Raw genomic sequence first — 26,650 nt, 5'->3', positions numbered from 1 at the left:
AAAAATCATGGAATTGAAAAAATGCACACAGCCTGTCATTATATAATTTTGTATTACTCATTGACTCACTTACATGTAAGTCATGCAAAGACTGTCCCATAGAACTCATCATTTTTGTTGTGCAGATTGATGTTCAATGGAATGTAAATTGAATAAAAAATACATTAATTTTTTGGAAGCTAATTACGAGATGATAGATATTTGCTACCCTGCAATTTATTTCTTTTTAGGGTTTCCTATGGTGTTGCTCCCCTCCTAAACCTAGAGAAAGGATTCCAGGGCAAGAAAAAGGAAAAGAAATGGATGTCACCCAGACACTTTAGACCTGGATCTGGACGCAATAACTGAAAACACTTTGAGCTGGGGATGTTGGAAGAGGGTAATCATTAGGCGGGGAGTTTAAGCAGGGGGAGAGGGGCACGTGCGGGGTGCTGGGTAGCCAGAGGTATGGACCACAGTGGACACTGGACATTTTGGAGAGCCCCAGCACCCAGCACCCATTCTGTGCAGTATTTGTGGAATGTAGAGGCTCAGCCCTCACAAGGGAGAGGGAGGAAAGGCTGAGATGTTCTTACCTCTTCCTGTCCCGTGGCAGCTGGGACCAAAGTGTGTCAACTTGACATTTCCAACTGCAGTCTCACCCAGGACTTTGTGTAGACAAGTAAGTGATTAGAATGTAATCATGGTGACATGCAGAGGCAGCAGGCTGCAGCAGCATAGCCTCCAGGGCAGTGCAGGACAGAGTCAGCAATAGCAACCTGGCTGAACTTTGCTTGATGAGGTGACTCAGCCTCCTTGATAAAAATCTAGAAACTTTTCTTTCTTTAGGTCATTGATGACAGCTTTTCTTCAGACATAGCATAATACATAACAGTACCATACACTACAGTACCATACAAGTCAACATAACAAAATACAACACAATATAGCACAATACAAAGCAATGCAACACGACATAGTATAATACAACACAACACAATACAACATAATACAACATAATGCAATACAATACAACACAATACAATAGAGCATAATACAACATAGGTCAGTGCAACACAACACAATACAATACAATACAATGCCATACAATACAACATAATAAAATACAACACAATGCAACATAACACAGTGTGTTTGCACATAGAGGATAAAAAATAATAATAATACAATACAGTACAACATTGTACAACATAATACCACATAATATGAGGGTACTTCATAAAGTTCATGAAAAGGTTTATATTACCTTTTAATTCTATTTTCCCACAAACCTTTGGAAGTACCCTTGTACAATAGCATCCTTTGCAGGTGAGTACAGCTCCCTAGAAGAGAAAAGAGAAAAGAGCCCATCCAGGTTCATGGGCCTAGAGCAGCGCTTCCCAAACAATCTGTGATGAGGGATGCTTTGCATTTGCTTTTGTCCCCAGTCCACTGCAGACCATTGCTTTTGGAAAATATAATAAAAATAAGTTAAGTAAGAAATTAAAAGACAAAGTCATACAAAATACAAGTCCAATATTTTAAGTATTAGATACAACAGTCATGAAATTATTCTGTCCAACTGCTACACAGTTTTCAAAACACTTCCTCTCAATCTGCACTTACCTCATTCGGACCCTTTCTGCCAACAGACAGTGGGAGGGACTCTTATGTGACTCTACCTTGTTCTAGCCCAGGTTATGAACCAGGGCAAGGGCGGAGGCCTCTGCTGGGGACACTTCCTGAGAAATTTTTCCCTGTGAAGATCTCAGTCATCCATCAGACACTCCAAACTCCAAGACATCATTTTCTGCCTCGTTTTCCCCGTCAGTCCTGTTACTCGACTCAAACAAGCCTTGATGAGCACCTGTGGTCATTTGGGGTCATCTCTTGTCATCTGAGAGAGGCATGGGCTCATCAGGTCCTGCAGGCCACTTCCCCAGCAGTATGGTTTTGTTCCCTTATCCACAGTGCTGCTGTCTGTGTGGGAGGGGACATGCAAGGGCCCTGAGGGATCTAATATTTCTGTCGCCCTCAGTGGTGTTTGCGTTCACTGGCATTGTCTTTTCTCTTTTCAGTTCCCCCAAATTCACGACAAACAAGGAAAATGATTGAAAGTTGGTGTCTTGGTCCATTTGGGCTCCTGTAACAAAGTACCATAGACTAGGTGGCTTGTAAACAACAGAAATTGATTTCTCAGTTCTGGAGGCTGGAAGTCTGAGATCAGGGTGCCAGCATGGTTGGTCCTGGTGAGGGCCCTCTTCCAGGCTGCAGACTGCCACCTTCTCCCTGTGTCCTCACATAGCAGAGGGGGTGAGAGAGCTCTCTGGGCACTAATCTCATGCAAGAGGATTCCACCCTCATGACATAATCACCTGCCAAAGGCTCCATTCCACATACCATCACACTGGGGGTTAGGATTTCAACATATGAATTTGGGGGACACAAACATTCAGACCATAGCAGTCAGGCATGAAGTCTGTGAGAAAAAGTCAAAGCAAGCAGATGCAGTCTAAGAGGGAAGATACTTGAGAGTCACTTTGGAGAGGAGGCTGGGCAACTGTCCTCCATCACCCAGGAACAGTGGCTGGACATTGAGGGCTGAGAAGCGCCACCAGGATGATGCACAAGCTTTACCCATGTAAAAATAACATAGATTTTTTGGCTTCACATGTCTAACAGAAGATCCCTCAAACCTGAAATTCGACTGGGAAATACCCTTGTTCTTGGCCCGTAGAAATAAAAAGGCAAGATTTGGGGGTGCTACACCCTCCAAAAATACAATCAGCTTTGTCATGCACTCATTGGGTTAATGAGTCCCTAGCTCAGTCAGATGCAGAAGGGAAAATTGCCTCTCTGCCCCCCACAGCCTAATCTATTTTCTCTGTTGTTGGAAGAAGAAAGACAGAATGTACTCAGCAGCTCAATTTGATTCCCTTAAACATTCAACCGTATTCAACCAGAGCTAATAAGCCTGAAGGATTTTTTATGATGTTTTGTTTCATTGTGCCATTATTTTGTTTTATGTGTTTTAAGGAATGTTTTTCGTTGTCTACATTTGCCTAAGAGCAAATAATTCTAAATGGTATACTTTGACCGAAAGCATACATCAATAAATCACTGTGATAATGACCTTTGCAACTGAGCTCCTGAAATGCTTATCCCACAACTTGGGACAAAGCTTATATTCCTTGTTTAGGATTTGATGGTGCAGAGCTTGCAAGTGCTAATGAAACCAATATTAGGAATGTTCTGGTTTTTAATTTGTTAACAACTAGATTTTTATACATGCTGCACCAAAAGCCATTTATCCCTCTAAAACCCTAACAAAAAAAATTTTATGTGTGAACAATTCATTCCTGATCTTTGAAAAGTTCCAATAATTCCCTCTGACTCCAGAAAATATAGTTTGGTATGGGTGAATGGAATGGTCCCTGAGCATAAAGGATTGGAGTTATGTTTACAACCAATTTACCTGCCGCAGAAGATCTCTCCCATTTTCTATATCACTTTCTGATTTACCAAAAACAGAATTTCTCAATTTCACACCAATCTCCTCCATCAGGTTTGAGTCAGGATGTCTGCTGCTCCTTCTGCAAAGTTAAATCCACCAGGAAACAATGAAGATTTGCCACCACCAAAGTCAGGATTGCCAAACAGATGTGCTGAACCCCACTGTAGAAAATTCCAGAAGGGGCATTCCCAAAAAACTTGAGGCCAGAGGTGGCAAAGTACAACCATGGCCAAATCTGGCTGTCACCTGGTTTTGTACAGCCTGCAAGCTAAGAATAGTTTTTTGTTTTTGTATTTTTTACATTTTTAAATGGTTGGGGGGGGAGAATTTGTATAACACATGAAACGTACATGAAATTCAATTTTTATTTTAAATGAAATAGTTTTTTTGGAGTGCAGCCATCCTGATTCATTTAGGTATTTTCCTATAGCCGCTTTTGTGAATCAACCACAGAGCTGAGTCATTGTGACACAGACTGTCCAGCCTGCAAAGCCAAAAATGGCTACTGTGTGGCCCTCGCAGCTGCTCCATCAGACTGTGCATGGCTGCTTCAGAGCAGACTCGCTTGAGCCTACAGATGCTGACGTGCTGTTTCACGAGCCTCCTGTCGTTGCACTCTCACCGAGACGGTGCTAGCACTACCCTCGTTGGAGGACAGAGAAGTTTGTCTCCATTCTTCATCATCAACAGCAGTGACTGGTGCCCGTCACTGGGCCAGGTGCTGCCAAGCATGCTGAGAACATACCTAGTGCCTTGAAAGCATAACAACTAATTTTTTTTTATGCACCATGTAAAATTTACCATTTTAACCATTTTTTAGTGTACATTATAGTAGGGCTAACTATATGCACATTGCTGGGCAACAGATCTCCAGAACTTTTTCATCTTTCCAGACTGAAACTCTGTACCCATCAAATACAAACTCTCCATTCCCTCCTCCCCCCAGCCCCTGGCAACCTCCATCCTACCTCCTGTCTATGACTGGCCACTCAAGATACTCTCCCCGTGAGTGGGATCCTACAGTATTTGTTCTTTTGTGCCTGGCTTACTTCACTTAGCATAAGGTCTTCAAGGAATAACTAACTTCTGATTGATGATTGCCACTATTCACAGAGTTTCCATGTGGGTTATTTCATTTACTTGGCACAGCTACTTTCTAGGCTAGGTTATTTTTATCTCATTATAGCAGATGCTGTTGGTCAGCCCTGAAGCCACCCCTGAGGTCATCTGCAGGCGGGTCCCGTACCTGCCTATGGCTCCCCGTGTTGCTCCGGCTCGGTGTTCTCCACTTGTGGGCCGTGCTCAGCCCGGGCACGGGGCAGGCCTGGAATATCTGGGACATCACACCAGGGGAGTGACCCTCCACTATGAGGGGTAGGAGGTGGGGGGTCAGGAGGGTACTTCTGAGATGGGTCCTCACTGTCCCGGGTTGGCTTGCTCCATTCCTTTTCTGAATTCCCTGCTTTGTCCTGGCTTCCTTAGAATGACTCCTAAGTAAATTACTTGCACCAAATCCCTGTCTTGGGATCTGCTTTGGGGAGAACTTCAACTAAGCCACCAGTTGTAAAGATACGGTAACTAAGAGTCACAGAGGTTAATTAGTCGACTCTCACACAGCTAATAAGTAGATAGGCAGGCATCTCACTCCAAGTTCAGTATTCCTCCCAGTGTTCCCCAGTAAGGTCTCTGCCTCAGGCATTTACAGTCTGGTGTTGGCTGAAAGGCGCCACAAAGGGAGTATTATCGATAAGCCTACAACTCGCTCCTTCCCTACAGGAATGCCTGGGGGGATGAATGACCTAAACTAGCACTCCTTACGAAGACTCTGAGGACCTCAGTCAGACCGCTTTGTAAAAATATTATACTCAAGAACCTAGTCCTATTTTCAGCAGGACATACCTGATCTGTCAAGATTGTTTATTGTAAATAAATTTAGGATTTATAGATTTATAGGGCATGAAAGGCTGAGAAGACGGGGACAGGTAGTCACTTAAGTATTTTCTACCTGTATAATTAACACAGCCCAAAACGGAGGCACCCCCAAACCTAACCAGCTTCCTTTGAGAACAGCGTCTATATACACTGCTCAAGTCAATCTGAAACTAAAATATGTTCTAACGTAGAAGAAGAGGACTTCTTTGGGAACTGCATCTTAAAGTTTTGGCTCCTCCAGAAAAGAATGTTTCATTGGTGCCTTGCACTTGCCTCTTATCATTTAATTCATTAGTTTTGTGTTGGGTAAGGTCTGTAACTCACATTGAATCTGCTTTGACAATTCAACCCTTTGTGGTAACCCTCATGTGTGCACACTTTAAAATAATTAGTGCAAAAGGACCTCCTTATTCAGGGAAGACTAGTTTTAGTAAAAGTTTGTTAAAAGGAAATCTTGTTAAAATAAAGACCAAAATTTCATAGTAAAGCCTAAAAAAAGTGAAATTAAAATGAGGGGGGAAAAAGCTTTTTATTGTGCTTTTACCAAAATGTAATTTCAACCACATGTCAAATATTTTAAACAAATGAAGACTCAATAGTTGATTTTCGCCCTCTTGGGAAAGCCCATTCTCAGGAGGCCTCCCCTCAGAACACAGTCACTATCTTGTAAGACATTTAAGCCACATCAAGGGGCCTGTGTCAAAACTCTGACTTCTCCAGATGAGCCACAGCCAACAACCAACCATGTGGGCATGCCATCGCGGACGCCCTGCCAGCCTCAGCCCACATCTGACTGCAAGAGACGCCAAGTGAGAAGCTGAGTTTCATCAACCCGTGCAGCCTTGGGAAACAACAACTTATTGTTGTTTTAAGCCATAAAATAGAGGGGCATTTTTGGCATAATTTTTATGTTGAGATTGTATAATACAATGAAATAACATCCTTTACTTAATGATTAATTGTGTTGAATATCAAAAAGTAGGTAATTTTAGGGCTGGCTGGTTAGCACAGTTGGTTACAGCATGGCGTTGTAACACACGGTCGAGGGTTACGGCCCAGCCAGCCAAAAAAGCCAAAAAAGTAAAAAATAAATAAAATGGAGGGTAATTTTTGCAGAAATGCCTGAAGACTTCATCAGTTTTTCCAAGAACCTCTCTTAAACATTTGACATTCAAATCTTTCTTTCTTGGAAGCCCCGATCTCATTGCCAACCTTGTTTATTTTCCTCTGATTCAGCTGCTAACTGGTCTAACTCTGCTCCATGCTCTTGCATCAGTGGACTGGAGTGTTACTTCAGCAGTTCTTTGACACCTGTCTTACCAACATCGCAGAAGACTGAATGTTTTGAAAGACTGCCAACTTAACCTGGAGGCCAGTTTGCGTCGTGTTTATGTTGACTCTCAAGAGTCACAAGACGGACCCACAAAAATGTTGATGAGGCCGGGAAGCTAGTGCTAAGCAGGGAGGAAAGACTGATGGGAACCAATTTTCTGAGTGATACATTTGTTAATTAATGCTTTCATATTATAAGGATTTTTGTTTCCCGCACAACCTCAAAATGTTAAAGAACGGAACGTTCGATAAAAAGAAAAGAAGCCTCCCTTATGTGGAATCAAGTGATCGAGACTTTATTGCTCCCAGCTCCTCCTTTCTTCATCCCCGCTGCCCACTCTCCCACCCCCCGATTCAGCAGTCAGAACACCTGGGTGTCTAGTCTCGTAGTGTTGCTCTCCATGAGAAAAAGCACAGGAAAAATTATATATGGCTTGATGTGTTGTCCCTTCCAGGAAAAATTTGTAATTTTAGAAGGGGTTGAGTGAAAATACAAAATTTAATCTAAAGGAATTATTTTTCTGGTAGCGAAATTGTAGGGGCCCCATAAGGCATCTTCCAGGTGCTCTTTAAACAACTCCATGAAGGTGACCAACCATGCCATCTCCATCTCCATCAGGCACTGGGGACTGTGGGCGCAGGAAAGGGGAGGGATGACATGGTGCTGCGGGTGTCTCTCCAGTGACTCATCTCAGTGCATACAGTGTCATCTACAGAGAAACAACCCCTACGTGCAGCAGACAGCAGGCTCGTCCAGACCAATGATGCCGTTCACCAGCCTTCCCCCATCCTGCTTCCTGGAAATGACTCTCCTTGGCCTGGACTGAAATTGATGATGCAGGACAGAGAGGGAATTGCTGGAGAAATGCCACAGAGCAGGCAATAGGGGAAGGGAGTGGAGCACCTTTGCCAGGGGCTCACCTTAGCCAGGAACACAGCAAGTTCCAGCAGAGTAGGGGGAGAAGCCCATGGCAGAGAGAAGCAGCTAGATCGGTGCAGGTGATGGCGGGGATGAGTGGAACAGTCCTTCCAGTTGTTTCTATTCTCCTTGTGTAAAGGGAAGCAAGCCATCAGCTGAGAGTGAGGAAGTGGGGAGAGATGTGGAAAGTTTGGGGAAGAGGAGGCATGCAGTGGGTGTCCAGGACCTCAGCCTCCAGGACGCTCTCCTGAGTCACGGCACTTGACTGGGTGTTGATGGATAAATGGAGTTTGCTGGGTTGAAAGCGGGAAGAGCAAACTGCACACAGGGAAGAGCACAGATTGAATGACAGAGGGACTAGAGCAGTCATTTGCTGAATAAGGAACATGGGACAGTGCTGGGGAAAAAAACGGGTTGCGTTTCAAGTGCTTGCAGGGAGTCAGGTCAAAACGTCTATTAGGGAGTTGGATACACAGCACTGGAGCCGAGCAAAGAGTTCTGGTCAGTCAGTATAGATTTGGGGGCCATTACATGTAGGCGATTACGGACCAGGACACTCAGAGAGGGCTCTCAGAGAGAGAAGAGCCCAGGCCCAGCCACAGAATCGTGGAAAATGTGACCATTTAAGGGAGGTGCTCACAGCAAAAGAGACAGATGACTCCAAATCGGCAGAACAGGATTCAGGAAGAGATAGACAAAAAAGTAGCAAACTAGCATCCAAGAAAAGAGAGACCCTTGGAAGAGTGTGGTCAACTGCATCAAACACCACGAAGGGGTAGGTGGAAGGGAGCCCATCAGATCCAGCAATGTGGAAGCCACTCGTGTGCCTGGCTGGGCCAATTTGAACGTGGCGGCCAGGCCAGCTGGCAGGGCGTCGGGGTGAATTGCGGTGGAGAAGGTGAGTGTGGAAGTGGACTGGAAGACTGTAGGGCAAAGAATGGCTTTCGATTTTTTGTTTCTTCTGTTTTGGTTTTTGGTTTTTGGCAGCTGGCCGGTACAGGGAACTGAACCCTTGGCCTTGGTGTTACAAGGCCACACGCTTTTGATTTTTGGTTGTTTGTTTGAAGATGGGGACAATTGGAGCCTGTTTATATGTGCAAGAGAAACAGCCCAGGAGGAACGTGGCAGGTTCATGCTCGCAGCAAGCGAGTCCCACGCACCACTCCAGGTGCAGGGCCAGAGCTGTGAGCTCAGCACGTCCCTGGTCCCTGCCCTGGAGGAGCTGGTGTTCTAGGGGAAGAGATGGGATTGAACAAATACACGAATCAATACAGAACAGGACAATGGTGGCCAGTGGCCGGGGAGGGAATGGGCTGGGAGGAGAGCCCCTGCTGTGGTGACACCTGCTCAGAAGCCTGAGGGAAGGGAGGAAGGCACAGAGACCAGGACTTTCCAGGTGGAAGGAACACCGCACCTGCACCGTTGGCATTTTCAAGGATTTGAAGACTTGCGAGGAGGCCGGTGTGGCTGAGGGGAGAGCGAGGGGAGAGAGTCAGGAGGAGCTGAGAGCTGACAGGGGCCAGATCACGCAGGACCTTGTAGACCACTGTGACGACTTGGCTTTTACTTAAAGAGAAAACGATCTTTGGTTGCTGACACAGGAGGAAGATTGCTGCCGGGGAGGCTGGTGGACAGGAACGTTGGGAAGGGGAGGGAAATCTTGAGACAGGAGAAAATGATGTGGGGTTGATTGAAGTCACAGTAAATGGTAGGGAGGCTCTGGGAGGGGTCCTGGCTAAATGGCCTTGATTTTTTTTCTGTGATATATGACTCAAGGTAGTGAGGAGACAGTGATATGATCAGTGATGGGTGGAAAGACACCAGCTAGAGAGTTTGAGAGAAAAGAGGAGTTTGGAAGGACTGCCATGGGTGGGGGCACGGCAGCCGTGGGGGACCTCCTGGTCTTACTGGCTGTGGGACTTCTCTTCACGACAGAAGAGCTGGGGGGCAAGAGAATGACAGAGCATAGTGAGAGTAACTGGAGCAGGGACACCAGAGGGCTGACGGGACAGGGAGAGAGATGACACAGAAGGGGACTTGCAGACGGGGGGGAGCCTGGTGCTCAGGGATGAGGTGTCTCAGTGACATAGAAACCCAGGGTGGGTGGGAGTAAGAAAGAGAATGACATGAGGGGCAGGGACGACGGTCAGATGGTGGGACTGTGGGGTTTTAGTTGAGGTTGCGATGAGACCCAGAGCATAGCTCAAAAAGGAGAGGCGCTGAGGGCCCCCAAGTGGACACAGACAGAGGCCGCCGTAGGCCACGTGGACAAGAGCGGCGCTGGGAGGGAGCGCCTGGGAGCCGGGCTCCAAGGGACACGAAGAATGTGGGGCCTGGGGTCGGGGACAACCGCAACTGAGGGAGAGAGGTGGGCGCCAGGACGACAGGCGTCTCCCAGCACCGCCAACCAGCCCGCGGCATAGGCGACAGCTGTGTCCTTGACCCCCCTTGTCCATCCTCTGCCCGGAATCCCCACCCTCCCTGCCTCGTCCTTGAAATCCCACCTGCCTTCAAGCAACCCGAAGGGCACCTCCAGGAAACATTCCTTTTTTACTACAAAAGATGTGATTTTGTCTTCCTAACTGCACAACTCTGTTCCCAACACTCCGCCGACATAAATTTGTGCTTAGCTTAGACTTGTAGTCACCGCGTCTCTCTCTCCTGTTACAGAGCACGGCGGCTTCTACTGGCCCATCGTTGCTCGTCTCACCAGGGTGTTCTGCAGAGAAGGCCACTTGTGAACGCTACAAACCCTTCCCCTTCCTTAAGGACAGACATTATATCCGACACCCTCCTGCCCATCCGCAGGGAATTCTCAGAAATGGCACCTGGTAACCTACAGTGACTTAGGCACATTGTCTAAACACCCAAAGGGTATAAATTCTCTGGTCTTCTCTCCATATTTGCAAATTTACTTAATTCTTCTTGTTTTAGTTTTAACCTAATAGTTCACTTTGGCAATGGGTGTAGGGGACGAGAGAGAGGAATTTGTCTTTACAAAACTGCCAGACTCTGATCCTACCTCTTTGCAAGGCATTTCTCCTTAAAAGATTAGTAGAATTTTTCTAGTCATTATCACATTCAATTTTCCCACTTTATCTGCAGAAAGGCAATCCACTGGAGCCTCCTGTTAGTTCTCCGTATCTTCCTTGGGTAGGAATTCCTTGTGTCTGACAGTCTTTAGGTTTTTTTTTTTTTTTTTTTTTTTTTTTGTCTTTTTTGTGACCGGCGCTCAGCCAGGGAGTGCACCGGCCAGTCCTATACAGGATCCGAACCCGTGGCGGGAGCATCGCCGCGCTCCCAGCGCCGCACCCTCCCGAGTGCTCCACGGGCTCGGCCCCTTTAGGTTCTTTTTTGAGAGCCGGATCCCTTCCGAGACGTGATGAGTCTGATCTTTTCAGGACCCAGAAGCCGGCGTCCAGCAGGGAGCTGCGGCAGCAGAGGGGGGTCGCTCTCATCTCCATATTCTGTTCTTTCCCAGGGGAGATGCTCTGTTTTCAACCCAAAACAAGATCATTCTAAATGTCACCATTCCACACCCCATCTGGGCTCCTGAAAACAAGCCGCCTCGTCTCTGAATCAGATGTCGTCACGCCCTGGAAAGCCTCCTGCATCCGAGCTTGGCTGGCGTTGGGGTCCCAGCTCAGTGGGAGAGACTCGCAGGTCTCCCGCAGTGAAGCCCCCCCTGGTTACGGGCAGTCATTTCTTCTGAGAAAGGAAGAGGATGGAGAAGGGGCAGGCAGCAACGGAGACCCATTTCATCCCTGCTTCTCTGACCCTTAACAGGACAAACAGTTCAAATAAATACTAACAGGCTCATTTATGGACTCGAACATTTACTCCCCAAAGAATCACATGGAGCATCGCCGTTTGCACGGGCTCCTACAAGGGACAGAGGGGAATAAACATAGCGATGTGGTCTACAGGCCAAGACAGTTTTCACAGCTAAAACCCCATGAAAACTGGAGTCTGAGGATGGCAGGTCACGGCAGGGAGAGCAGAGCCTGCCTGGGGCCAGTGTTGAGTAACGAGGCTAAGGAATCATGCAAAGATCCGTCTTGAGGAGTAATGTCCAGGTTCCCCCAAGATGTGGCCACATTCCCATTAGCTCCTGCCACTGAGCCTCTTTCCAAGAATGAGGCAAACAAATGCTTCAGGAGGAGGAGGCATAGAGGTGCAGAGAGCTGCATCTGGCCGCAGGACAGGACTTAGTGGCTATAAATAACCCACCACTTCAAGGAGGGGGGTCTTCACAAGCACAATCTACCCTCTTGAACTCATGAATTAAGTTCCACTCGTGACAATTTACATGCCATCAAAGGATTTCAAAACCTGACTTTCCTTCCATCTAGTATTCCCACAGAGGGAAGGGAAGCCATGAGAAACTCCTCTACTGGTGGCCAAATGTTTTCCTTCCCAGCCTGGAGTGAGGCTTTGGCACATGGCTGGTTAGATCATTACAACACCTGCCCGTGTTTCCAACAGAGGTGTCATGCCATGAAAAGCTCTCAACATTTAAATGCATGTAACAGTATTTGTACATGATAGAGCTGTGTGTGTGTGTGTGTGTGTGTGTGTGTGTGTGTGTGCGTGTGTGTGTGTGTGTTTTGCAAAACAGAAATATGAGTTTTGTCTTCCACTTAAAGGAGTAAAGAGAGACGGCTGCTTATTGAACACTGAAAATGTACCAGGTGCTGCTCTGCATATCTTATCTTCCCATTCCATGTGGCAACAACACTGGGAGGGATAGCCTATTACTGTTACCTTTTTATAAGTGAGGAAATGAGGCTCCCAGAGGTTAAAGAGCTTGCCTGAGGTCACACAGGTAGCAATTGACAGAGCCATCCTGACTCCAAAACCCTGTTCTCACTACACTGCGCTGCCTCCTCAAGTCCCAACAAATGCTTTTGTTACCTTTTCCTATACATGTCTGTAAATATTCCTGCTAGAGTAGTGTTTATGGTTCATGATAAAATGCTGCTGGAAGAGCTGAGAAGAACAGAAAGCGTTTTTGATAAGCACAGAAATGACAGAGGTCCGACACCTATTGGGCATTTCCAGAGGATATGGTACACCAATAATTAGTATCTCATGCATGTGGGATGGAGTGTCCTTCTGTATCGTATTTAGGGCACACTTCAGTTGTATTCCAAGCACAAAGTAAAAATTCTCTGTGTTCCACCATCTTAGTCCACAATTTCCCTCTGTGGTCCTCAGACGACAGTCTCAACTGTGACAGTATTAGCACTGTCTTCCTGGCGTCTACCTTGCATGTCATCCTTGAAAGCCCTGGTCAGAACCACTTTCAAGGACTCCTTGAACCGCTTCTTCTTGCTGCTGCCCACGAAGAAGTAAATGAAAGGGTTGGCACTACTGTTGATTGTGGAGAAGAGGAGAGAAATGTGGTGGAGGTTCCCAAAGGTGGACCAGTGCTCAGAGTACAGCAGGTAGAGGAGTCTCATGGGCATGGCAAAGAGGAGGAATATGATGATGGTGAACGTGATGACCAGGTACAGCTTGGAAGAGTGGGGACCCCACGTGTTCTTGCGGATCTTCACTACCAAGATGGTGCTGGATCCCACCATGAGCGGAGTGAAGACCAGGAAACTCAGAATGGCTATGAAGATGATGACTGCCCTGCAGTCACTCCGAGAGTGACTGTCTTCCCCACTGTCGATGCACATGACATACTCCATGGTGGTCACTAAGCAAGAAAGAGCCCACAGGAGAGCACAGACAAATGCTGACTGGTGCTTGGGGCGGTGGCATCGGTACCAGATGGGGTAGAGGACGGACAGGCACCTCTCCACACTGATGGCGGTCAGCAGATAGAGGCCCGTGTTGTAGCCAAACAGAAAAGTCACCGACAATGTGACAATTGTGTAGTAATGGCCAGAAGAAAGCTCATACTCTAAAGCATAGTCAATAGACAGAATAAAAATACAAAAGAGTAATGAGATGTCTGCGACAGACAAGTGGGTGATGTAGACAGTGAAGGGATTTCTTCTCATCCGGAAACAGAGGAACCAGAGGAGAATTCCATTTTCAACAAAACCCACTGGGGAAATGCTGAGAATGACCCAGTGCACGACTGGAATTTGTGGGCGTGACTGTCCCACCGAGGTGTTCCCACTGCTTGAGGCGTTTGCGGGACCCTCGACAGTAAACGATGTCACGTTTGACTCATCCATGAGGAGGCCTCAGGCTGGGGCTCTTCAGGTGATTTTCTGTAAATAAGTCAAAAGCAAAAACAAAAACAAACAACACGTGAGAATTGGTGAATTCAAATTTGTGAATTCAAACTGGTGAATTTCAGCTATAGATCATAATCTTCATGTTATAAAAAAAGTTTGATAGACGGTACAATTCTAACAATGGTGAAATAAGACATGTCACCAGGAGCGAGAACTGATTTCTTTTGTGATCCCCGTCGCCCTTCATTCTGCATTACTATCTGCTTGCAGCTCAGGGCCAAAAAGGATACAGAGCAGGAGAGCAGCAGCTCCGGTATCCATTTCCAGTTCGGCCTGAGCTTTCCCAATGGCGTCTGAAAATCATTCATCTTCGGTGTCGCTGTTTCCTTGCCTGAGGGACCAGGTTGATTGCTTTGAAATTCGAAGACAAAATGCATGTTTGGGGAATGTTGCTGTGTTGTTTTTAAATACATGAAGTGCCCTAACAGCAGTGCGAGGGAGCACCTAGGACAGGTGTGTTTAATAGGATGTACCAAGATAATTTAACATGCAAACAACTACAAGGCATTGTACTGATACGATGTCTCAGTATCTGCGACAAAGCTGGACACCCACTCAGAGTAGGTGTGCCACGCACACCAGCACTCTCCGTGTAACAGGTGGTGAGCGTCAGGGGACGTATTTACATTCCACGCACCTCAGGCCAGACCGTGTAGGAAAACACATTGACAGGTGCTAAACAGCACTAACCTGAAACCAATAAAAGTGCTAAGTATTCGAGGCTGCAAAGCAAAGATTCTCAGAAACTTTCCCTCCTACTTCACTAATTGCAAAATAAATATATGTGCCGTCCTTAACCCCCTGCTATAAAGTAACAAGTAAGCCACACGCTACCACTGGAGAAAGGAAAAGGAGGCTGTCAGTGGAAATCGTTTCTTCTGTTCTCTTACTTGTTGTCCTTGGCTGGCTAGCTTTCTTTCTTTCCTTGTTATTTTTTTTGGCGGGGGAAGGTGGGGGGAGGGTGTACGGTAATATATATAGTAAGACATTGTCCTTTGCTTTTTGAACTTTGTCCTTGCAGACCAGGTCTCCTATGTCTGCAAAATAATTAACGTTTAGGAAGTTGATCAAAAAATATTTTTAATGAGTAGATATCTGCCTTTTCCTCATAAGCTCACCTGAAGCCAGAATAGTACATAAATGTGATATTTTGTGGCACTTGAATGTCTCTGATGTTATAGGAAATTACTTTCATTGGGCAGATTCTCCTTTCATTTCATATTTAGAAGACATAGATCTGATACCCTTGGGAACCTAACACAAGGACCAGAATTCACAATACCATGATGTGACCACCAAAGATGTGCTGTAGAGACCGGGCTCTGTTGGAAGTTTGTCAGTAAGACAGCCATGTTCCCTGAATACACCCACCAAACACTGATTCCATGCCAGGCCCTGTTCTAGGTGCTGGGGTACAGCAGTGAATAAAACAGCCAAAGTGCCAGCCTCCTGGAGTTTAAATTCCAGTGGGGAGGTGGTTGACAACCAAATAATAATAACAACAAATAAATAGATGTCAGATCATAATGTGTCATGGAGAAAAGTAACACAGGGTTAGGAGCGAAAGGACTGGCTGGGACGTGGGGTTTCTACGTTACATAGGGTGATGGGAAATATCTCACTAATGAGGTCCCCCTTGAGCAAAGACATGAAGGAAGTAGGCCATCATGCACTGCAGATTCTTGGGGAAGAACATCCCAGGCAGAGAGAACAGCAGGTGCAAAGATCCTGAAGCAAGAGTGAAAAGGGTATTTGCAAAGAGCAGCTGGAAGCCAGTGGGGCTAGAGCAGCACCAGCAGGGAGTGGAGTCAGGTGGTGAGTGCAGAGAGGTCACTGCAGGCAGATCCAGTAGGGCCTTGAAGGCTGTTGTGAGGATTTTGCTTTTACTCCGAGTGAGATGGGAAGCCCTGGAGGGTTCTGAGAGAAGGAGTAACAGAATTGACATGAAGGGACTTAAGAGTCAGCCCTGGTGTTCAGATTAGACTGCAGGGGCCACAGTAGGAAGAGGGATCAGGTGGAAGGCTACTACACTAATCTAGATAGAGAGCTGATGGCGGTGTGGACCGGGGGTGATAGGGAGGCAGTAAGACCTGGTCAGAGTCTGGATGTGATTTGATCTGCTGATGGATGAGATATGTGTTATGGTGGAAAGAGAGAATAAGCATTCAGTTATCTGCCGAACAGACCAGGTACAGGTGGAGCAGATGAGGAGGGGGCATATGGAGTTGGAGAAGCCCACGAAATGGCCAATGGAGATGCCCAGCAGAGTTGGGGGGACAGTTGTAGGCTGGGGATATAAATGTGGGTGTTGTATGCAAACGGGTGGAATTCAAAATCCTGAGGCTAGATGAGAGTACCTATGAAATATGGGTAACTAAAAAGGAGAAGAGGTCCAAGGACTGAGCCTTGGGGCATTTCAAAGCCGAGAGGTTGGGGAGATGAGGAGAAAGAAACAAAAGAATCAGAGAGGGACCTGACAGGGAGGTAAGAGGACAACCAAGGGCAAGTGGCATCCAGGAAGCCAAGTCAGAAAGAGTTCAAGGAGAAGGGAGTGCGATCAATTGTGCTGGATTCTACTGAAAGTTCATGTGGGGTAAGAACTAGAACTTGACCATGGAGTGGAGTCCTTGTTGACCTTGATAAGAGTATTCATAGACTGTGAACACCTGATTAAAGTGGATTTAGAGAGAATGAGAGATGAGTGGAGACAGTGGTACAGACAACCCTCTTGAGGGCTGTGGGGTAAGGAAGAGTTGATAAACCACTGAGAATTGTCCCGCAGAAAGGAAACAATTGGTGACGATTCAGGAACATGGAGTCAAGGTCTTTTGCTTGGAACAGTAGTTATTCACGGTAACAGAAGGGAAGGCAGAGCTGTGGTTAGAGACGCAGCTTCGTGGGTGGATGTGACTGTGAGAGTGCTAGAAGTTAGAAGTTCTCTTCTGAGTGCACAGTATATCTTTTTTCAGCAAAAGATAAATAAGGTCATCAGCTAAAAGTGAGGAGATGTTGAGAGTTTAAAGAGAGATGGCAAGATGAGAAATGATCGAGTGAAAGAAAGGACTAGGGAAAGACAAAGGGCGGGACAGCCAGGCAGACCAGGGAGCCCACCTAGGCTGGTGCTCAGGACAGTTGAGCGTGATGTGTGCTCCTCTCCAGGGTGGCTCAGCTGTCCAGGTGACAGCATGGAGAAAGAGGACAGTGGGATTAACGAGGGTCAGGGTTTCACCAGACTCGTGCACCAGGGAATCGGGGCCAAAGGAATGGCAGCGTGTGGAAGGGAACGGCTGTGACGACGGACTGTGGCATCCGATGGGCTTAAAAGAAAAACAAGGGCACCAGCGAGGTGACAGACAGTGAACAGGAGACGGGAGCCCTATATCATAGATCCCAGTGGTGTCAGGGAATGGTTGAAGTCCAAGTACTAGTGGCAGTGAAGGGAAATAGGGGGGGGGGGGATTGGAGAATGGGATGTTTGAAACAGAGATGGGGGCAGGATAGTTTGGGGGTTATTGGTATTGGTAAATGTAGACAGTGACCGTGGGATGAATGGCTGAGGGACAGTGGAGGACAAGATCATTGCCAATGAGATTAGCACCTGGAACTAGGGCACGGGAAGAATTACTGATGTAGACATTGACATCACTGAGACATGGTGCTGGAGGACAGGAGCGTCCTTAGGAAAAGATGGCTGTGGGCCAGGTGCTAAGGACATCAGGGACTCTGGGAGGGCCACCGGGGTCTGTAGGCGGTCCCAGCAAGGAGGAGAGCTGTTGCTGCTGGACACGTGTGCTTCCGAGCTGGGCATTTCATTGCTGCTGCTGCTGCTGGTGTCTGAGAGGAAGAAAAGAGGGGAAGAAAACAATCCAGAGTACAGCAAGGGCAGAGGGTAAGAAGGGTCTAGATCGGTGCCGTCGCACAGGAATAAAATGAGTCACACAAGTAAATCTTTCTCTAGTAGCCACATTAAAAGAAGTAAAAGAAACCAATGAAATTAATTGTTATGTTATATTTAACCCAATGTGTTCAATATATCATTTCAATACGTAATCAATTTAAAAAATACTGATGAGATATTTTATGTTCTCCTTTTTTACATTGTCTTCCAAAAGCAGTGTGCATTTTGCCCTTCCAGCGTGTCAGCTAGCCACCTCTCCTACGCTCAGTAGCCTCGGGTGACAAGTGCTACCATGCAAACAGTGCAGGTTTAGCACCAGTGCAAAACTGAAATTGCTCAGACAAGGGAGTCAAGTGTTTTCATCTTTTCATAACAAACCTACATCAAAGACTAGAAAAAGAAAATCAGGACCTAATCAGAATATTTGAGAAAACTGACAAGAATATCTTTCTGAGTCAGACAGTCTCACCCCCTCGGTCACTCTCAGACACAGAGTCATTCAGGGTCAGCTTCTCGTTCACCCCATGCACCCCGCGTGTGACCCCCCAACACCCCACTCGCTCACCCTGAACCCACAGCCTACTGCACTTTTGCCACTGACCCTTACTCTGAAACCACCTGTCCTAGACTTTCCTTTTACCACACCAGTTTCTATTCAACTTTTCCTCCTTTCCCCAAAAATTTCTAAAGAAATTTACAAAAATCAGTTGGGAAAGGTGTTCCAACATTTAAGATCAAATTGTAATTTTCTTTAAAAATCATACTGAAGTAACCAAATTCTATGGTTCAAGGGATTTCCTTCTCTGAAGATAGGTCGATTTCCTTCCATCCTTTAAAAATTTACGTGTAAGTCCCTGTTCTAAGTGTTAAGGATAAAGCAATAAATAAGACACAGTCCTCTGCATAGTTTTTCAGGGGAGACAGATGGAACTGAATCTAATTTATTATGGCAAGTGGAATAAAGACGACCTCGGCCAGGGCTGGCAAGCACACCACAGATGCAGAGTCCTGGGGCGTCCAGGGAGGCCTTACAGGTTTGGGTGTTGAAGGGTCAGTAGGAGTTCATTAGCTGAGAAGAGGAAAGAAAGGCATTTTAAGAAAAGAGAACAGCCCAGGCAAAGGCATGGAGGCAGGAGGGCACAGAATGTTCTGTTGGGGGCTGGGGAGACTTGTGGATCTTGGGGAGCATGACCTACAAGGACATGAATGGCCGGTTATGAAGCTTCTTAAGATGTCAGGCTTATTCTACAGACTATCCTTATCCAGCCTTAGTGCTTAAAAATTACCCAGCGTTGCTTATTAAAAATGCAAATTCCAGGTCTTCACTGTTTCAGAACGCCTGGGATGAGGCCCTGGAATCTGAATGTTCATAGCCCAGGGGATTCTGATGCAGGGGCCCATGGGCCACAGTCTGGAAAACACTGCCATTGCACTAGGAAGCCACAAAAGGTTTTTGTGGGCTGGGACATGACCTGAACTGTGTTTTAGAAAGGCCACCCTACTGGCAGTCAAAAGGCTGGATGGAAGGACTAATGGACAGCCCCTGTAGGGGCTGTCAAAATAGTTTCAGTGAGAAATAACTAGGACAATGGTGAAAGGAGAGAATGGATTCTGGAGACATTTCAGATGAGATGGGTCAGAGGGAAAGGGACAGCAAGGGGTCCATGGAAAGAGATTTCCATCTGATGAGGCCTTACTATAGATAGACTACTAATGACTGAGATCAGGCACAGGAGGAATGTGGCTGGGAGACTGGGAGAACTGAGAGCTTGGTTTGTGGTGCTCTGAGAATGACATACTTTGAGGATGTGCATCGGGGCAGGTGCCAGGTGTGCTCTTTGGTGTATTGCCTGCTCCTGAGGGCCTAAATCTTCTGATAAGCAGAACTTCATAAAACAAAGAGATCTATAAAACACTATCCAATAATGTGGTCATGCCCGATTATAAATTTCAAATGCAGAAGTAGTCTAAGACCAAGCTCTGAGATCTTATGCTCTGGGTCTATTCCCACATCTCTGGCCCAGACTCATGGGATGCATCCCTGGCCGTTGTTCCTGCACCAGTTCATCCTTCCCAGTCTCTCACGTTGCCACCCTTTCTCTCTTCATTACTCCCTTTGCCATGACACTTCTCCTTGCAGCAGCGTTAAAATTATATCTCCCCCACGGTTATGGGCTGACTTGTGTCCCCCTTCAAAATTCTGGTATCTTATAAGAAGAGGAAGAGATGCCAAAAATCTCTCTCTCCACGTTGCACAAAGGAAAGACGATGTGAGGACACAGGGATATGGTGGTCATCTGTAAACCAGGAAAAGACTCTCACCAGACCAGCCCAGACAGCACCTTGATCTTGGACTCTGGCCACCAGAACTGTGAGAAAATAAATATCTGCTGCATAAGCCATCCAGCCTATGGTATTTTGTTATGTCAGCCCTCATAGACTGGTACACCCACTAAACTGCAGGACTTGAAGATGGGACTCTATCTTATTCATGTCTGAATCTACAGTCCTTGAATGCAGTAGCCATTCAATAAATACTTGCTGAATGGTTCCAAATAATAAAGCCCATCACAACAGTTCTGAGAATACACTCTGCTTCCCCATGAGAGAAAACCACTACTTTAAGCACAGGGCATGGCAGTCAATAAAAACAGTTCTCTCATGGTTGGAGTATAACTCATGAATCACATATTTAGGCAGATTTTGAGCATGATGTGATTGGAATGCAAATAAAAACCCCATTAGAACTAATTCTCATTCAAAACTAATCCTACCCCTCCAAATTGTTTTGTTATAGAGGAGTTTTATTTAAAAGAACACATTTCTCAAAACCAATTCCCAGTCTTACCTGACCAAACTGAATTTCAGTCTCTGCAGTGATCCAGCAAATGTTGAGAAATGCGGCCCTACCCGCATATGCCCCGAACCCTCTCCTCCTCCAGGATCCCTGGTCATTTAGCATATTATTCATCTCTGTTGGTGGGTGACTGGGATATTTGAGGTTGGAAAGGGTGAGGAGAGTAGAAAGGCAGTTGCCACAGAATAATTTTGTTTTGGCTCAACGAGCCTTCCCTAATAGCAGAGGGAAGACCACACAGTTGAGTTCCAGAGAGCGATGCAGAGGGAGGCAGCATGTGCACTGCAGGACGTATCCCCAGGGGCAACTTCTCATCCCCAGGCCAATCCAGTGCTAGCACTAGAGGCGCTCTGTCCAGACATACAAATCATTTTTTGATACAGCAATTGTATTTGCAAAGACGTGCATTTACCTGGCATCGACAGTCCAGGGTGGAAGGAGATCGTATCCTAACAACCCTCGGTGGCCCCTAGCCTGGTCAGTAATGTGGTGGTGCACAGCTGGGAACAGAGAGCCGAGCTGGTGATGGTGTTATTACTGATAATCATTATTGGCAGGATCCCCGGAGCATCTTCCCGTCCTCTCTTCCTTCTCATGAAAGAAATTCCTAGGGAGAAAGGAATATGTTAGAGCATAAGAATATCATGGCATAGACTTTAGAGTCTAAATCTTCTTTCCCCACAACATCTCCATTTTGTAAAATTCCCGAATTTGATAGGTGATAAAAAGGTAACTGGTTTTAATTTGCAATTATTTGTTGGCTAATGACATTCTTTCATGTTAACAGTCACTTGTATGCTTCTGTGATGGATCGTGTTTTCATGTTCTGTGTCCACTTCTTACCTTGAGCTGCAAGAATGCTTTCTAAATATAACATTTTATCACGTAAGTTACAAATTCTTTTCCCCCAGACACTGGAGTATCTTATAGAAAACATAAAACGCAGCTGGAGTTTTCTTAAAAACATTGACTTACTGTTGAAGTCTGACTATCCTCTGCAGATCACTGAGGTTCACAACCTGAAGGAATCATGTAGATACTGCAAACAACCCCCTTGTTTTACAGGTGAGGAAGTTAACTCACTATTAGCTAGAAGTGACCTGTTTAGTAGCAATGGCAGCACCACAGCCTAGATTGCCCGGGTCCAAGTAGGTACTATTTCTCCCCTCCCCCCACCGGCTCACTGTCAACAGTCCATTTATGTGTGAAGTTCACACACCCATTCATGTGGCTTGAACTTTGAGGACATTTAATAATGGCCTTTATTCACCAGAAGCAACAACCAAAATCAACTTGATTATTGATAATAATCTTTATTAAAAGCCTCAAAGGAGGGCTGGCCGGTTAGCTCAGTTGGTAGAGCATGGTGCTGATAACACCAAGGTCTAGGGTTTGATCCCTGCACCGGCCAGCCACCAAAAACAACAAAGCCTCAAAGGATAGAACTTTTGTTTATCAAAGGATGAATCTTATTTATTAAAGGATGGATTTTTATTTGTTAAAGTACCATCTACCCAAGGCCAAACCCATAACAACAGCAACAACAAATACAGAGATGTGTTGTTTTCAGAAATACTGTCTCTGTTCCCACTTTCTCCTGTGAAATGGAGCGACTCGTAGTCGTCACTGCTATCAACCAATGCTTCTGTTGGTGAAGGACACCATGCTTCACCTTGTGGGTCATGATAATTGGTGTCAGGCATGTCCTTTCAACAAATAATGGAAGTCCATTCAACAGCACAGCATTTTAGCCAAGTCCTCCAAAAGGGAGTGAGATGTTATGTTGCTCCGCACCTCCACCTGACATGCACAGGTGTTCTGTGGAATCCACTCCACATCTCCTGGCTTCCGGCTCTGAGATGACGCTGGAGCCTGGACACACTTGCTTCCCGCTGGCCCCCCTCCTGTCCTCCTGCCATTCTTTCTCTCTCTGTGTTGCTCCATCTCTTCTCACGCTGCCCTTTGGGCCTTGGTGATCCTCCTAAGGGTGCTTGGCCTAGGAGCTATACTTTCAATCAAACTGATCGCCAGATGCAAGTCCTAAGCCAAGTAGCACAGCCCCTTGGAAGCTCAGCTCCTTCACGTCATTGGCATTTTAATGCACTTCTGGAAGGCTGGGGTATAGAAAAAGCTAGAGTCTGAACAGCACTTTGCCCATACGAGTCTCATGGAAATGCCAAACTGAGATAACAAATCGGCAAGCGGGGAAACCAGCACGGTGGTTTCCATAGATGTTTAGGGATGTGGGCTTTGCAGAGCCGGTGCCCTGGCAGGTCTACCCGAGACTGCCAGCTGCGTTTACCTCTCAGCAAAAGTGGAGGAACAGATGGACAGTGGAACTGATAGAGAAAACAAGGACAACCGGAGGAGGCGGTGAGTTTTAAATGCCGTACGTGAGTGCTTGCTCGAGCGTTCTCCAGAGACCGAAGCAAACATTTCCTTCCACATTCCCATTCAGCTGGGCACAGTCCTCCCATGGCCCCGGATTCCCAGCCTACCACATCACTCTTAGGGAGAAAGAGAGAGGGAGCTGAGGGGGGAGGCTGGGAGGGGAGAAGAAACAAAAAGAGAGGAAAGCCAGCAAAACCAGAGTTTGAGGAGTGGGCCACCTGATGCCTCTTGTTCCCAGGCAACCAAAAAGACAGCCTGACCCTAGGCTGGACTTCCTAGGCATGCAGATCCAGAGAAAAGAGCAAATTCTTCCCTCTCTGTGTGTGTAGTAACCTGATAAACAGAAACCCATTTGTGAGATGGAATTTCCATGGCAAGGAAGGGATCTGATGGGAATGTCCAGGGCAGGAACATCTGTCCCGGTTTTGAATGCGTCATTCCCATCTTCCCAGCGCTAGAGCCACCTGCACAGAGAAGCAGAGACTTCCTGTTCCCTTTCCAAGTGAACAGCAGGATCAGTTTAGAGCACTGGTCTCGGGCCGAGCCCGTGGCGCACTTGGTAGAGTGCTGCGCTGGGAGCGTGGCGACGCCCCCGCCGCGGGTTCGGATCCTATATAGGACTGACCGGTGCACTCACTGGCTGAGTGCCGGTCATGAAAAAACGACAAAAAAAAAAAAAAAAAAAAAGGTAGAGCACTGGTCTCGATGAGGGGGAGGCAGTTTTGTCCCCTAGGGACATTTGGCATGTCTGGAGATATTTTTGGTTGTCAGACAGAGAGGGGTGTGCGATTGGCATACAGTGAGCAGAGGCCAGGGATGCTACTAAACTTCCGACAATACACAGGACAGCCTCACAATAAAGAATAATCCAGCCCAAAATGTCCATGGTACCAAGGCTGAGACACCCTGCTCTAGAGGCAGCTTGTTACCACCTTCTGATTGCTACACACACAGCAATCTAACAACATCCTAGACATTCTCTTGCCAAATTACCCCTACCAACCTTGGCTGGTAAATATTGTAAGATACTCACATTGAGATCAAGACTGAGCAGGAGATTCCTTTTAATAGACACCTTGTCACCAGTGGGCTGCACACTACTTTATAAGCAACAGAAGTGAGTATTAATGCTGGTGCCTGCTAAGGAAAGGCAAAGAAAAATCAATCCAGCTTGTCTCTGGCCATGCCCTGTGGCTCCTGGTCAAGTGATTTCTCCAGAGGAATCAAATACAGTAACAACCCTTTCAAACCCCAATTCCTTTATCATTCATAACATGTAATTAAGCAACCTTGAAAACCTCCAATTCTAGCATCTGATCTGTGAATTGATCCTAAGATTCTTCCCCCATCATGAGTCAAAAAGAAAAAGCTACTGCAGAAGTTTCTACCCTGAAGTTGAAAAGCAATGTCTGGGAACAGTTAACCGAGCAAAGAAGCAAATTTTCCAAAATGAAGGCAGGAGGAGAGACAGAAGTTTTTGCCAACACACACCAACAGCAAACATCTAGCACACTATAGAAAACAATCAGCACAGAGAGTTGGCCAGGAGATGGCTTTTTGGAGAGTGAAAACTTACTCTGATTGTCAAGGGCAGCTGAACAATGAAAAGCTGGGGTGCAGATTCCCTAGTGGCATTTGCTCAGGAAGGGCCAGAGGTGACAACAGGGAGGCTGCCCTTCGTATCCTGGGGCCTCGATGCCCTGCCAGCCTGAAGTATCTCTGCTCCCAACATCTCCAGGATGGTTGCAGCCTCCCATCTCTGAGGAAATCAGAGCTGTTCTCCCACTGCTGAAAATATTTGAGATGTGCCAAGCAGATGGTCCCACGCTTATCAGCAGGCGCCGTGCTTCAAATGGCATAATTCAGTGACACCCTCAAGTGAATAGCTTCCCGCTGATGCAGAGTGGGTGTGAGTTGGTGGTCACACAAGGTGGCTGACCACCTTGAACCACGAGGGCCAGCCAGAGTCAGGGGGGAAGATCACCCAGGGAAATGCTTTGTGAAAGAGCAAAATCATGTGTGTAGTGGGAAGACAGAACCAGCTCACATTCCTAGCCCAGCCTATAAGTAGTCATGTGACCCCTGCCATGCTCATTCAGACTCAGTTTTCTCACCTGTAAAATGGAGCTGATAATATTACCTCAAAAGTCATAGTGATTAAATGAGATGTATGTATAGACCTGCACCGTGGGAGATACATGGCTAAACAATTAAATATTCATTCCCTTCTTACAACATTTTTAGAGTGTCATGCCCAGTTTGGTGTATAAGACCCATAGGATGCAAGGAAGAAGAGAGCGTGCCAGGGGCCGGGTCCTGGGTGGAGGTGGGTGGGCAGCATCGCCACAGCCCACCCCGTTCCTCAGCCTGGTTCCAAGACCCTTCCTGGGAGCAGCTGTTTCTGTTAGACACGGATTCTCACCCATGCAGTCAGCAGCACGAGGTCCGATTACTTTCTCCCCTGACCCTTGTTCCCTTTGTTTTCAACAGACCCCACTAAAGCCCCAAGGCCGAGCAGAAGAGCTCTAAGTCGTTGGATCGCAGGTAGCCAAGCCCTGCTCACGGCAGCGTTCCCTCTTTTTCAAGAGGTTCCTTCATAGTCACTGCGTCAAAGTGATCGGGGACTCCTGGGACCAATTACATCAAAATGCGCAAGAAGGTAATTTCAGATTCTGTGGGAAAGCGGTCTTAGGAACCAGTGTATGAAGCTTTCCCCAGACTGTTTTCATAGGCAGCAAGACCGAAGGCACAGGGCAGAGTCGAACTGCTCCTGTGGGAAGCCCGCCCGGCGCTCTGTGCTCCCGGAGGGCAGAAGAAAGGGGGAGCCGGGGCTCACCCCGAAGCCTGCACACCGCGGTGGACCAAGGCGAGGCCGGGGCAGCAAGTGGCTCCGTGTGGCAGCAGCTGGTGAGCTCGGGCCGGGCAGTGGGAAATGCGGTTTCATTACCTGGTTTTGATGTTCCAAGAGAGGAGAAGGCCAGGCTCCTGGAGGACTTTATGTTTCCCAGAGGACAGTCAGAGACTGAAAAGACAGGGACGGTCTAAAGCAAAGAAAGGAGCACTTGGTGGAAAGGGGATCGGAGTAGGAAGGTTCCAAAGTCCCGGTCAGGAGGGATAAGAGCCCAAAGGAAAAGAGGGATGCAGGAGAATGAGCTGGGATGGGGGGTCCTCTCTGCTCCTCTGTTCCACACTTGCTGCTTCTCCGAGTGGGGACTGTCCAGATTTATGAACATTTCACCCTGGGCAGAGTGACCAACTAGAAGGAAGACTCCAACGTCATTATTTAAGTCAACAAAACAGAGGCCTCACCAGCTTGCTTTTTCTAGCTCCTCACGGAACAGAGAAGTCTGTCCACGCTGGCAGAGGACGAGCTGCCCAATTTGGAAATTGGTAACAGTCCCAAGGTGAATAAAGAGCAAGCCACCCGGAAGCTGGAGTGGCCAGATGGTTTCCAGGTAGGGGAGAGAGTCCCAAGGGGCCGGCGGCTAGCCAGGGGGTCCGGAAGAGATGGCGGCTCTCTCTCCCCCCGGATTAAGTGGGCGCTGCAAGGCGCCAATTGTTTTGTGACTAACTG

At 46.9% G+C, this 26,650-nt stretch overlaps 1 protein-coding gene across 1 annotated transcript; it reads right to left on the bottom strand.

Annotated features, from left to right (window-relative positions):
* Positions 1–12,889: 12,889 nt before the first annotated feature.
* MAS1 (MAS1 proto-oncogene, G protein-coupled receptor) lies at positions 12,890–13,867 on the bottom strand. The gene has a single exon (XM_063096068.1). It carries the CDS (start codon positions 13,865–13,867, stop codon positions 12,890–12,892), a length of 978 nt encoding a protein of 325 aa, XP_062952138.1.
* Between the last annotated feature and the right edge of the window lie 12,783 nt (positions 13,868–26,650).

Source organism: Cynocephalus volans, chromosome 5, assembly GCF_027409185.1.
Source record: "Cynocephalus volans isolate mCynVol1 chromosome 5, mCynVol1.pri, whole genome shotgun sequence".
Classification (NCBI taxonomy): Eukaryota; Metazoa; Chordata; class Mammalia; order Dermoptera; family Cynocephalidae; genus Cynocephalus; species Cynocephalus volans.
The sequence above is the reverse complement of the archived record's forward strand: the minus strand, read 5'-3'. Positions and strand labels throughout refer to the sequence as shown.